The sequence below is a fragment of the Trichechus manatus genome, unplaced genomic scaffold, assembly GCF_000243295.1.
Source record: "Trichechus manatus latirostris isolate Lorelei unplaced genomic scaffold, TriManLat1.0 scaffold00038, whole genome shotgun sequence".
NCBI classification, from domain to species: Eukaryota; Metazoa; Chordata; class Mammalia; order Sirenia; family Trichechidae; genus Trichechus; species Trichechus manatus.
Window position 1 is genome coordinate 16,302,030 of NW_004443974.1, and position 12,957 is coordinate 16,314,986.

General features: G+C 40.1%; 1 protein-coding gene across 3 annotated transcripts in view; it reads right to left on the bottom strand.

The window, feature by feature from the left end:
* Positions 1–12,957, bottom strand: part of MED27 (mediator complex subunit 27) — a 237,913-nt gene that overhangs the window by 174,625 nt on the left and 50,331 nt on the right. The window contains exon 3 of one of the 3 annotated variants that reach the window (XR_002824001.1): positions 3,604–3,682. The exons of 1 other annotated variant lie outside the window; for it this stretch is intronic. Coding sequence is in view for 1 of the 2 variants with exons in the window: in XM_023730825.1 (XP_023586593.1) it covers positions 3,656–3,682 (27 nt within the window). In the remaining variant the exon portion in view is untranslated. Of the gene's footprint in view, positions 1–1,587; positions 3,683–12,957 lie in introns of those variants that run through there. One more of the 3 variants, XM_023730825.1, reaches the window with a different exon arrangement.

A 12,957-nucleotide genomic window follows, 5' to 3' on the forward strand; every position in this document is an offset into this window, starting at 1 on the left:
AGTATTTTTTTAAATAAATGAATACTTAGGGAGCAGGAGATTTGAACTAAATGTCAAAGCATGGTAGAAATTTGGACTCTGAATCACCTTCACACATAAGGTTCCATGAAGAAGTGAGGATGATGGAGATTTACTGCCTTTCCTTATTACCCAGCTATGCCTTTTCAGGCTGCAACAGGCACAGGCATATGTGGGTTACCCAGTTTGTAAGAGTTTGTTATGAGGCTCCATGGGGAAGTAAGGAAACAGGAAATGTGTCCACAACCAGACCTCTTGGAAAATGGGAACACTGCTCACTGTTGTTCAGTAAACGGCTCTATCAGTTCACATCCATTCTCCCTACTCAGCTTCTTGGCTTCTTGACTCCCTCTCCACTTGCTGCTGTTTCCAACCCCACTGACTCAGTGGTACCTTCGCTCTCTTCCAGGACTCCGCTTGGAGATGTGTGAATGAGTGTGCGAGCATGTGTACATATACTCTTCTACCCACTTATTGCCTTCCTGTGTCTCACATTCAAAACTGAGGATAGAACAAGAATCTGCCACTACAGAGCCATAATTCAATATAAAAATGAATAAAAAGTTCTGAAAGTCAAAAGCTTTTTCATAAACATAGGCGCCAAAAAGCATGTGGCAGCAAAACTTGACATGAACTGACATGAGTCTATTTAAACTTAATTTATCTTACTTAGTGTGAACAGTCATGTATTTTGCTGCACAAGTATTAACATGTTTGATTACAGGGTACTGCCCTAGACCCTGCTGGAAAAATTAATGTAACACATGGTATATGGACTATATTACTTTCTTAAAACCCCAAAAATTATAAAATCCAAAACACAAAGTTTTAGATAAGGATCACGAACCTGTACCATCCAATGGAGAGTGTGTCTGCTGGGCATAGCCCCATATCGGATACCTTGTAAACTGCTAACAACCTTTGGCTTAAGCACCCATCTCAGATCCAAGCGCCCACAGCCAGAGCCACGGAGTCACAAAGCACAGAGTGTGACAGCCTACATGATCTGTCCCTGCCTCCCTCTTCCACTTCACTGGAATTCCACCACTCTACCCCCTCTCACTGCCCTCCAGCCACTCTGGCTAGCTTCCTTTCCGTTCCTAGAACACTGTCTCAGGACCCCTTTCGCTAGCTGTCCCGTTTGCCTGGAACACTCTTCACCCTGATCTTTGCATGCCTGACTTCTTGTCATGCAGATCTCAGTCAGAAATTTACCTTCTCAGAGAGCCCTTTCTGGCCACCTAATCTAAGAGAGGCTCCAGGTACTAATCTCGACTGGGTGTTTTCTTATTTGTTTCTTTGTTTAACGTATATCTCTCCCAACACACACGCACGTGCACGGACACGCATACACACACACACATACACCCGGCTCCATCATAACAGTGACCTTAACTATAGCACCAAGGCCTAGAACAGTGCTTGGCTCATAGTTGTAACTCAATAATAATAATAATAATAATAAATACTTGATAAACAAATGTGCCCTGGCGGCACAATGGTTACGCACTCAGCTGCTAACGGAAAGGTCAGCAGTTCAAATCCACCAGTGGCTCTGTGATCTTCCCCTGTAAAGATTACAGCCTAGGAAACATACATTTTTCTCTGTTCTATAGGGTTGCTATGAGTCAGAATCAACTTGACGGCATACAACAACAAACGAATAAATACAAAAATACTCAGAAGGGGACTGCAGGCATTGGAGGAAACTTGTAGAGACAGACACATATACCATGCCTACACAAATTAAAAATCCATAATACCTCCAAGTGGTATGGATTTTTTATACCTTCTTTGAACTTTAGTCAATAGACAATTGGAGGAGAGAGGGTATCATTGAAGGTACTGAACAGAGGAGTGGTGCGATCAAAGGGCATTATAACCTTCAGATCATTTTTCTAAACACAGTGATCATACATATCCAAATCATCTAGCAAGCGTGTGCCAAAAATGCAGATTCCAGGAACCCACCTCAGATCTACTGAATCAGAATTTCTGCAGAGGGGCCTAGGAATTAATACTGTCAGCACCCCAGGTAGCTCTTAGACACATTAAAATTTGAATACAATCACAGTACAACCTCAAAAAATATTTGTTGGTTCACTGATTGACTCAGGAAGCTAATCTCTACCTGGAACCCATCAAAACTATGCTACAGAGAAACCTTTGACAAGTCATAACCAGCTAACATAATAGTGAAGCTCTCACTGGTCCAAACACGGGTTCAGAGTTTCAAACATGGATGCAATTATGTTTCAAGCACTGAGAGGCTTCCACCCTTCCAACTTCTATCAAAAGCCTCACCATTTCATGCATATACTGTTGAGGACTGGTGGAAAGAGAGCAGGATAGGGGCAAATAGTAGAGATTTAAGGAGCTTCTAGAATTCCGATACCTTACTCTAGCACTAAGTTACACCTGATTAAGCAAATAAAGAACATACAATTCAACAGTCTTCAAACAGTTAAATTTTCAATCTTTATATAAAATCCATCAGATCTGATTGATAAGTGTACTTTTTAAAACTAACAGTAAAGAAGTGAAGACTGGCAACATTTTCACCATATAATTTGCTTTCTTTGCCTTTTTCCACAGCACTGTACATAAATCAAAGAAACGTTAAAGAGGCCCATATATCACCAACTGGCAGTTCAAAACTATTTACAAAGTCTTTAACAGACACAGGACAGAGTATGGAAAACCATGACCAGAGAGGCTGAAATTAAAGGGAGAAAATTAACTCAAACACTGACAGAGAATTAATTAAGTTTACAAATAACTCTCCAATGAGCAAATTATGATATTTAATAAGAATGGCCTCGGTGAAGCCGGGTTACCAAATATGGAGGGAGAAGGGGAGAAAGACAAGACAACAGAGCTCTCCAAACAAGAATAATGTATATTTGAACAAGCTGCCTTTCTATGATTAAGCACAGAAATCTGGGAACAAGGCAGGGGAAATGATGTTTTAGTAAGGTCTGAAATAGACTTGTGAGCAGCATTTTACATTACCCTTGCAAAAACAAAAGGGCATGGTCCAAAAGTTGCAAATCAAGGTATGGGTCACTATGTATAAACTGCTGCTAGAGCTGGTACAGAGGTAGAGAAATGTGTGTTTAAAACGGGTTACATTTCCCATGCAGAAAATGCAAGGATTCCCCAGAGGCAAAATATTTAACAAATTGGTGATGTACGTCCCGGTTTTCAAAGACAGGAAGAGATGTGAAAATGTCTTACCTGTCTATCTGTCGGAAGACAGAACAAAGCCTGGCAGTGCCAGGAGGGTCAGACACTCCACCACTGCTCCATTCTAGAAGCAGGGCAGTCTGCACCGTCACCAGAGCCATGTTTTGTGTCTGGGAGTCGGCAATCACTCCCTACTAGAATACTGCCTGCCTCTCCCCAGCCCCAGCACAAGGGTAGTGGCTGCAATTCTAATGGAGTCTCTGCTTCTTTGAAAAGTTCAGCTTTTAACACTGCCATCACCCACCAGGTACTCTTGCCTTCAACTATTACACTCCAGAAAAGCTAACTGCTGACAGCCAAAATAGTAAGAAAGCACCATAGCGAAAAAGGTTTTCAAACCAGCTGGTAGGTGAAAGAGGGTGGAAAAGGTCAGTCCTTTCTTCTCAGGAACTCAGTATTTTATCATCTCTTCCTCCTGCTAAATAATGAAATATTAGCATCAGACGGATCTTCTTAGAAAGCATACTAAGGACCCAGAGACATATTACTCTTTTTCAAATGCGCAAAGTGCAAATGTGTGAACAAATTTCTTAGAATCATGCAATGAAAGAAGAGCCTTCATAGAAAATATAGGTCCATTAAATCAAAAAATGTGCTTTTTAAAATCGACACCAAGATCCAGCAAACTTATGTGCAAATAAAACAAAAAATAGGAGCCCAGAAGCCTTCCTGTTGAACATGGCAGTTTGAACAGTCATATTCACCTGCACTCCCTCCCCAAACCACAAAAATGATAGTAAATGAATAAACACAAGGGGGTAAGCCCACAAAGACAAAGAGAATAGCAGAGGAAACAATGTCAGAAAGAGAAGTCAACTAAATTTTAGAAGATAGGAAGCGAACAAACCAGCACTTTATCAGCAGAGAGAAGTATGCTGAAAACTTACTCTGCATGGAGGGTAGGGTTGTGGAGGGTGGATAAGTCCAAGCTGAACTGGACTGTAAAACCTCAAAAGACTGAGGAATTGGAGATACTGGGTATGGGGTGGAGGCAAAAACAGCCTTTTTAAAACACCTAGCCTTTTTTAAACACCCAGATCCCTGCTGCCATCAGAAGCCGGTTACTCTCTGAAGAGGCTGACCTCGTGAGGCTCAGGGTTTAGAACAGCTGAAAACAGGCGTGTAAATCTGTACTCTGAATAGTAAAACAATCCTCATACCCAGCCTTCATGAAAAGAAACAGCAATGTTAGTACACTACATGGCTCAGCTGTAAACAATATTTCATAGTCATGATAATGTAAAAATGGAGTAAATTGATGAAAGGAGGATGGTGTATGAGTTAAAGCTTTATCTTCCACATAAATAAAAAAATAATGCCTAAAATAGCAGCCTAAACAAGTTATTTAGAAAAATGTAGACAAGTATCCAGAGAAACAGCTAAAGGATTTGAAAGGAGTTGCCTCCAGGAAGTGGCATGTGGAACAGACAGACAAGAAACTAATGTTCCTGTTATAAATCTCATAGTATTACTAATTTGCCTTTTTAACTAGGTACTTGTATTCCTTTGGTGAAAATAAAAATTATATGTGGGGGAGCTTCAACATTAAGAAGGTCCTGAAAATGTAAGCCCCTGCACAGTACAAAATGTGTTTTATCACCTGGGGACTATTAGTTTACTATAGTAACACTTAATTTTATTTCAAGTTTTACTGCGACAGTTAAAGGTTTTTACAATAGCAGATGCCTTCCCTCCCACACATCAATTAATTTGCAAATTCACTCAGGTTGTATAAATAATGAACCGCAGAAAGCTTTTCCACTGGTAAGCGCTGCAATCAGAAGGTGGATGTGGTGGGCGAGGTGCTAAACTGCGCTGCTGCTAACTGCATGCCCAAGCAGACTGGAGAAGCAGTTCTGCTAACCAGCCCACTAGCCTGAAGGACCCACCTCACTTCAAAAAAAATAAAGAACATAATGGCAACCACCTTGAAAAATGGAAAAACAATGGAAAAAATCTGGAGATAGGCAAGGGAATGATAGACATTCTGCCTCATGAAATAAAATCAGTCTTTAGGTTCCTTTTTATAGATTTTCATCTGGTGTTTACCAAGGAAGTAACTTTTTGAAAAGAAACGAGGTGGCACTTTGAACTTTGGTCTGTAATTTGGCAAAACCACCTATCAAGCCCACACATTCTTTTTTTTCTCCTTTCTCAAAGAGCTGAACCAAAGTCACCAACGCTGTTTCAAAACACAGGGGTTGAAAATAGTTCCACGGCTTCTGCTTTGCCAAAGAACTGTCTTCTCTTCCCATTTTCACTTAAATCTTTTTTTTTTTAATGACCTAAATGATGAAATGAACAAGACAATTTTTCATTTTCACCTATGCAAATAACATTTTGTACAAAACATTTTATCAACTGTAGATCTTAACTCCTTGAAGAGTTGATGGGCCTCATGAGGCAGAGCTAATCAGTAGGGAAGGCCAAACACCACCAATCACTAGGGTCAATTTCTCTGTTCCACTGGCTCTAGAAAATGGCTTTTTCACACCGAGCTTCCCACTTGCTCTCTCCTGTCTCCTACTACCAAAGCCTTCCCATTCCAGCTTCTCTCCTAATGGGCAGCGCCTGGCACTATACTTCAGACTAAACATTCTTTCTAGGTCCTTAATAAATAGTCTGAATGTGAATAAGCATTTCAAAAGGCTGACTGCTCTGAGAATTCACCCTTGCAACAAATCAAATAGCATCTACAACAGCCTGACAGGTAACAACAACGTATTTTCTTCTTTACAACCGGCCCTGACCAGAAGTAAAATATTTTTCATTCCTCACCATCCAAAAGCAGTTTCATGCATGGCGTTTGTCACTCTAAACATATCACTCTATTAAGAATGTCCAACATATCCTCTAGATTTTGAGGACAGTAATTTTCTTTAAACACTTATGAAAGCAATACAAATTTCCCCTGACATTTTCTGACCCTGCATTGTCTGTAAGGGGCACAGGTTAACAATGTTCAAAAAAAGATCACATATAAATCATGAAGATTCCTGGGACATTGTTTGGTCCAGGGCTTCGGACTCAATACCATATTAGCAAGAAAAGAAACCTCTTTTCTTCTCACTTGCATACCATACTGGGCTCAAAAAGCACCATCAAAATGTCAACAAAGGCATTTTGGGATCCACAATCATTTGACATTTTTTCTAAGAAAATTTAAATTTATATTTTTGGTAAATTTAGAGTCTTGTGAAGTACCACCCACCTCCCCCTCCACTCCCCTAAAAAGGGCAATAAAATTCATCATCAAAGGTTACTGCTTCATCGAATGCCATCAGAGTGTGGTATTTCAGCACATACGTTTGTGTATATAAATCTCCAACTGTTCTGAGATCTCCGCCATCATTGGCATAACTGGATGAGTTAAAAATGGAACAGCTGCCTTTCTAAACTCAATTTTTTTTTGGTCAGTTTAACTTAGATCCTTAGTGTCCTGTATAAGTCTCTGGATTCTATCTGGCATAAAGGTGACAGGAAGACACTCGGCCTCCTCCCCACATCAGCTCCCCTACTCAAAATTCCAAGGACATTCATATAACTTGTTCATTAAAAATACACTATTTTTATTTCAGAAGTTCAACCATAGCACATTCCCTTCTTTAAAAATTTTATAGCAACTACACTTTCAATTTGAGATTTTTCATTCATGCTAGGTGAGCCTCTTATGTTCTATATTAAATGCAAGGCATGTGTGATCAGTACTATTAATAATATAACAGTGCCAATCTCAGAAGCAGCAACATAGCACCAATACACAACCCCATATGAATAGATGTGGAATCATGAGTACCAGTGCAATCTTTATTAAAAATATGGGAATAGAGAATGTGGCTTACTGCTCTGTCCCTTCTCTCGCTCAAGAATCAGGAGGAATTTTTCCTTTCTTCCCCAAAGGCATAACATATCATTAGCTCTCAAAAATACAAATAGATCTGATGCAGAAAACAAGAGGTTACCTTTATTAGATTCAAGGGAGAAAAGGAACCGGCATTTTAAAACTGCTGATGGACAAATCAACATCAAAGTGTATCACACTCAAGGATTTAAGGCCACTAAAGTCACCTATTATGAATATGATGGTAAAACAAACTCTGGCTCTCACTTCTCCAAGAACTAGCTTTCCTAACAAAGCCTGACCTTCACAATGATGCTATCACAGTGCTTTGTCCAAGAATGTAATTTGAGAAATGTTCTTTAAAGATGTGTAGAAGAATCACAAGGTAGACTGCACAGTGCCAAAAGAGAGCTAAAACTGAGCCTATGATGGAGAACTGTATCTCAAAATGAGGGTTGGATTTTTGACAAGTTACCATAAAACCACTTAACTGTACCCTCCTTGTCTCCTCAACAATCTCACATACCGGGATGGGTCCTCCTTTCCAACGCAGTGGATGCAGGTGTAGTACTGACTGCCCATTTACCGTGGCCTTCACTATGGCTATGAGCACAGGTCAACAAGCAGGAAGCTCAAAGTAGGAGGACAATACATAGGTCTTTACTATAAAATATCAAATTGTCTGAAGACAGAAGTGGAAGCAAAGCCATCTAGCTTACTTAATGTAGGGAAATGTTTCTACTCTGCCTTTCATTTTGTTTTAAGGACCTTTGTCCTTAGCGACACATGTAATTACATAAATGGGCAATAAATATACTCTTATCTCTTAAAAAAAAAAATCAAATTGTCACACATAAAAAATGGGGGCTGTTAGTGTTATGTTCAGAGCTGAGACTTCAGCTCTTAAAAGTACCTGTGAAAGTGACCTAGTTGATTCATAGCATAATAAATTCACCAGAGCACACACACATGTGCACACAAACATACACACTCACCTCAAATGAGTATTATGTAAACAGAAAAGACTAATCAAGAATCCTAGTCTGTGTAATGTATGAAACAATAACAACAATACTAAGAGCCTCCAAGTGTCTACTGTGTGTCAGGCACTTAATCCTCACAATACAACGAAACAGGTATTCTTATCAACCCCACTTTGCCAATAAGGAAAGAAGCATAGAGCAGTGAAGTCACATGCTCAAAGTCACACAGCTGATCCCAGGTCCAAATGACTTAAAACCTGTAAGCTTAATTACAAAGCTACACCAACCCCCCCAAATAAAATTCCATTCATTCAATAGTGAATTATATATAAATAGTAATAAATACATACTGAGAGTCTAATGTGCCTGGCACTGCTCTAAGCATAGTACTGGGAATAAAGCAATGAACAAAATAGGGACTCCCATCCTCGTGGGAGAGAACACTCCACAGAGGGCATAGAAAAGGCAATAAATAAAATGAATAAGTAAAACAGGCAAGATGTCAGGTGATTAGTAGTATGGAGAAAAATAAAGCAGGAAAGTGGGTAGGGGTGGGGGCAGCAGTGGCGGTAAGAAGGTTGTAATAGGGCAGTCAAGGAAGGCCTCCCTGAGAAGGTGCCACTTGAGCCAAGACCTGAAGGATGCAAACATATCTTTCAGGTAATAAAGGAAGCTTCTGATAGAAAAGGAGATGCAAAGAAGAAGGTAATCAATCATCACAGTCTAACATACCCTCAACAATAAAAATTCCAAAACTACAGAGAATTGAGCCCTTGTTCATGAAAGCTGCATTTTACACCTGCTTTGCTTCTCTTCCCTCAAGCACCTGTGGGTGTAGAGGTCTCCAGCCTTGCAGTTATTACCAGGGGGTGACCATGATTGGTCCTAAGCCTGGACCTCTTTCTCTAATTCAGTTGGCCAAACATTAATTCCACAAGAGTGCTTCTTCTGACACTTCTCATTCCACACACCTCCTCCTACTCTTTGTTACACATAAAAGTAAAAAAGGGTGGTAATTTGTTCACTCATTAGATTAGCAAAGATCTAAAAACTAGACAACACAGGACACTAGGTAGATACAGAAAAGCAGTACTCAAGCCTCTTCTGGTGATGAGCACAAACTGGTACAACTACTCTGAAGGGCAGTTGGAAAACATCCATCAAAATGTTAAACGTAGGTACATTTTGGCTGGTAATTCTTCCTCAAAGAATTTATCCCACATCTGGGCAAAGAATTATAGACCAAGATAGTCACTGTAGCATTGTCTGTAATAATAGAAGACTGGAAACGACTTAAATATCCTCTATGTAGAACTGGTTGTAGTACATCCACATAATGGGCTCTAAGCAGCTGCTTAAAAAAGGAGGAGTTAAAAAATGTTAAGAATGAAGAATCAGCCTTTCAAAAGAGCATGTCTGATAACTGTTCTGTGACTAGGGGTGAGAATGCCTTTGTTCTTTGCAGTGAAGGGTAAGAATGCATGCTATTTACCCTCAAATGGTTTAGCAAAAATTATAATAATGATAATTTATGTATACTGAGAAAGATGAAGCAAATGTGATGAGTCTAGGTGAAGAGTATACAGAGTTCAATGTGCTATTCTTACAACTTTTCGGTAAGCCAGAAATAGTTTCAAAATGAAAAGTTTTTAAAAATTGTTCAGACCCTGGCAAATCCTCACTGAGGGCAAAGCTCTACGACACCCAGACAACAAGCTCCTTCAAAGAACTTCAGACATTCCACTCTGTACCTGACCCAAGGTAACCAGGAGAGAGAGCAGAAGACTTAGTGCATGGGCAATAACTAGGCTAAAGTTTCAGTTAACTAGAAATTGACTAGTCACGCAGTCACCTAACCCAACTGGAGAGGCAATAAAGCAAGCTCCTCTGTGTGTCCTGGGCCAGGGGCCATGTGGTCTGCCTCAAATCCCACCCATCTTCCCAGTCCAACCCAAAGCTGACATTCTGAGCGATGACTCTGAAGCACCTACATATTCCTCAAAAGAAAAAAGTCTAAATTATATTTAGGTACTAAGTTTTTTAAAGCAGAAAAATGAACTTTAAGAAAGATCTGGAAAAGCTGGAATACAAAAAATAATCTCTGGCTAGCACTTAATAAATAAGAACATCTCATTTTCCTAAGCATTGTGATGCACTCAGTATACAGGTCTTTTGGTGTGTACGTTGTTATTGTTTTTAAATGTATTAGTAATTAGTATGTTACTGACTGAATGCCAGCATCTCCTGCTCATAAGGAACAGCACGATGAAAGTTTGGGTGCGAATCTTTGCTCTGCCACTTACTACTATCTGGATGATCTTGGGCAAGTGATTTAACCTCCCTTCACCCCAGCTTCCTCATCTGTATAGCAGAAATTATAATAAGCGTACACTGCATAGGGTTGTTTGTGAAGACTGAAACAGATTCCTTCATTGCAGAGATGTTACTGATTCTACTCCCTAGGTACAGTGCTAGGGATACAGCCTTGGTCCTCGTGAAGCTTACAGCCTATAAGTATAGACAGACATGAAAACTAATGGCCTTTATGACAAATGTCACAAAGGAAAGGCACAGGCGCTGAAAGCCTATGCCAGTAGGGCATTCCAGGCACAGGGAAAAGCATGAGAAAAAGCAGAGGCAAGGGAGAGCTTGGCTTGTTAAAGAAAGTGAAAGAAGAAAATGTGAAATGTTTACTCACAAGCGTGAACAGGATACGTACTCAACAAAGGGTGGTAGAAGTAACAGACGTTGTTAAGGATAGTAAGTATGTCCCTTACAATCATGCTCACATATTACTCCATTCATCATGGAGAATGGTAAATTTTAAGTCACAATGCAAATAAGGAAATATGAAATAAGTGTAATCTTAATATACTGGTGACTTCCAGGGACAACTTCCTGACTTAGTGTCACTTATTGGAATGAAAGCGTGAACAGTAACAGCTACATGAGAAGTTTTTCAAGCCCACAGTTCAGTTAGATACTAGCTCATTCAGCCACAATGACTGCCCAAGTCGCCTACACAAACGAGTAAGCTAGGCTTTTAAAACGGTGGTTATAACAGTTGAAAGACTAGTTACTGGCATTCAAAACAAACAGCAAGCAATTGAAATCCATGGAGCGGTTGGTAATTCATATTTCAAAATCTAAGGCTTGGATGGTAAAGAGAACAGATGGTTGTGCAATATGCAAACAAATCCACAAGAAACAATGGGCGCAGGCAGACTTTGGTGGCACTGAGAGCAAGCTGGAGCTACCATACTGGGGAGGGGAAAATAACATCGGCTTTACAAACAGTCTCTGGGGAACATCACTAAATGAAAATAGGCAAAACAGGCAATGCTTTCACCAAGCAGCTGTAATCCTGGCACAAGTGGTGTATTTCTTACTCATAAGCTTTGGCTGACACAGAGCATGTTCCCTCATCAGAAACGAGATGAGAATCTAGGCCTCTAGATCCAGCAATGACATGTCACCTGCCTCCTCAACACTAGCTAAATCCTGCCTACCCCACATCCCGGGGCAAGGTGAGGATGGATTAATGATGCATTAACATAACTAAGACGCAAAGAATCAACACAAGTTACAGCTGGAAGGAAATGACATTTCATCCAACACAAGCTGCTATTTTACTCCAAAGAGGGGGAGGGGACAAAGAGAAAGTGGCTTTTCCAACGCTACACTTTCATCCATTTCATCCATTCACTCATTCATTCAAAAAATACTTATGGACCACTTCTTAAAATGTGCCAGGCACCCTTCAAATCACTTGGGAAACATCAGTGAAACAAACAAAGAGTGCCTCCTAATGGGTAAGACAGATAAACAGTAAGTTCTTTTTTTTTTAAAGTAAAGTATATGGTATGCTAGGAGAGAAAACACATTATGGTTTTACAAATACGCAAGGTAGGGAGACTTGGAGTGGGGAGTGCTGGGATTTTAAATAAGGTACTTACTGAAAAGATGACTTTTTTACTGTGCTTTAGATAAAGGTTTACAGAGCAAAACACTTTCTCATTAAACAATTAATATGCATATTGTTTTGTGACATTGGTTGCCAACTCCACAATGTGTCAATATTCTCCCCTTCTCGACCTTGGGTTCCCCGCTGCTAGCTTTCCTGTCTCTTCCTGCCTTCTCATCCTTGCCCCTGGGTTGGTGTGCCCATTTAATTTCGTTTTGTTTTACGAGCCTGTCTTGAAAAGATGACTTTTGAGCTAAGATTTGAAAATGGCTATTTGGGAGAAGAGCAGTCAGAGAAAGGCCTAGAGTGTTTTAAAATCAGAAGGGAGGCTAATGGCTGGAGCAGAGAGCGCAGAGGACAGAGGAGAAACAATGAGGTAGGTGTGCAGGGGACATCATGTAGGGTGTTGAAGGCCACTGCAAGCACTTTGGCTCTCACTCTGGGTAAGATGAAAGTCACTGCAAGGCTTTAAACAGAGGAATGACATGATCTGACTTTCCTTTTTAAAGGATCCCTTTGACTGCTGGTTGAGACTAGGCTATAAGGGGCAAAGGTAGATACAGGAAAAGTCAACAAGTTCATGGCAGTGCCAAAACAAGAACATGGAGGTCACCCTGGTGAATAATGGCTCCAAATGCAATTAGATAGTTATTATTTTGGTTCCTTTGCTTGCAACTTGGACTGCTAAATTGTAAGGCATGCCATATACAAAAATAACATTTATTTCTAGATTGAGAAGAACTTTCAAGCTTGAAAGCCAAGTAAGAAACCACAAAAAGAACAATTAGTAGATATGACTTAAAAATGTTTTAACTTTACTGTATCATGAGAATTTTCACTTATGTAGTGATTACTACGTGTCAGGGGCTCTACTGGGAAGCAATAGAGCTCAGTGGCTGGTAAAG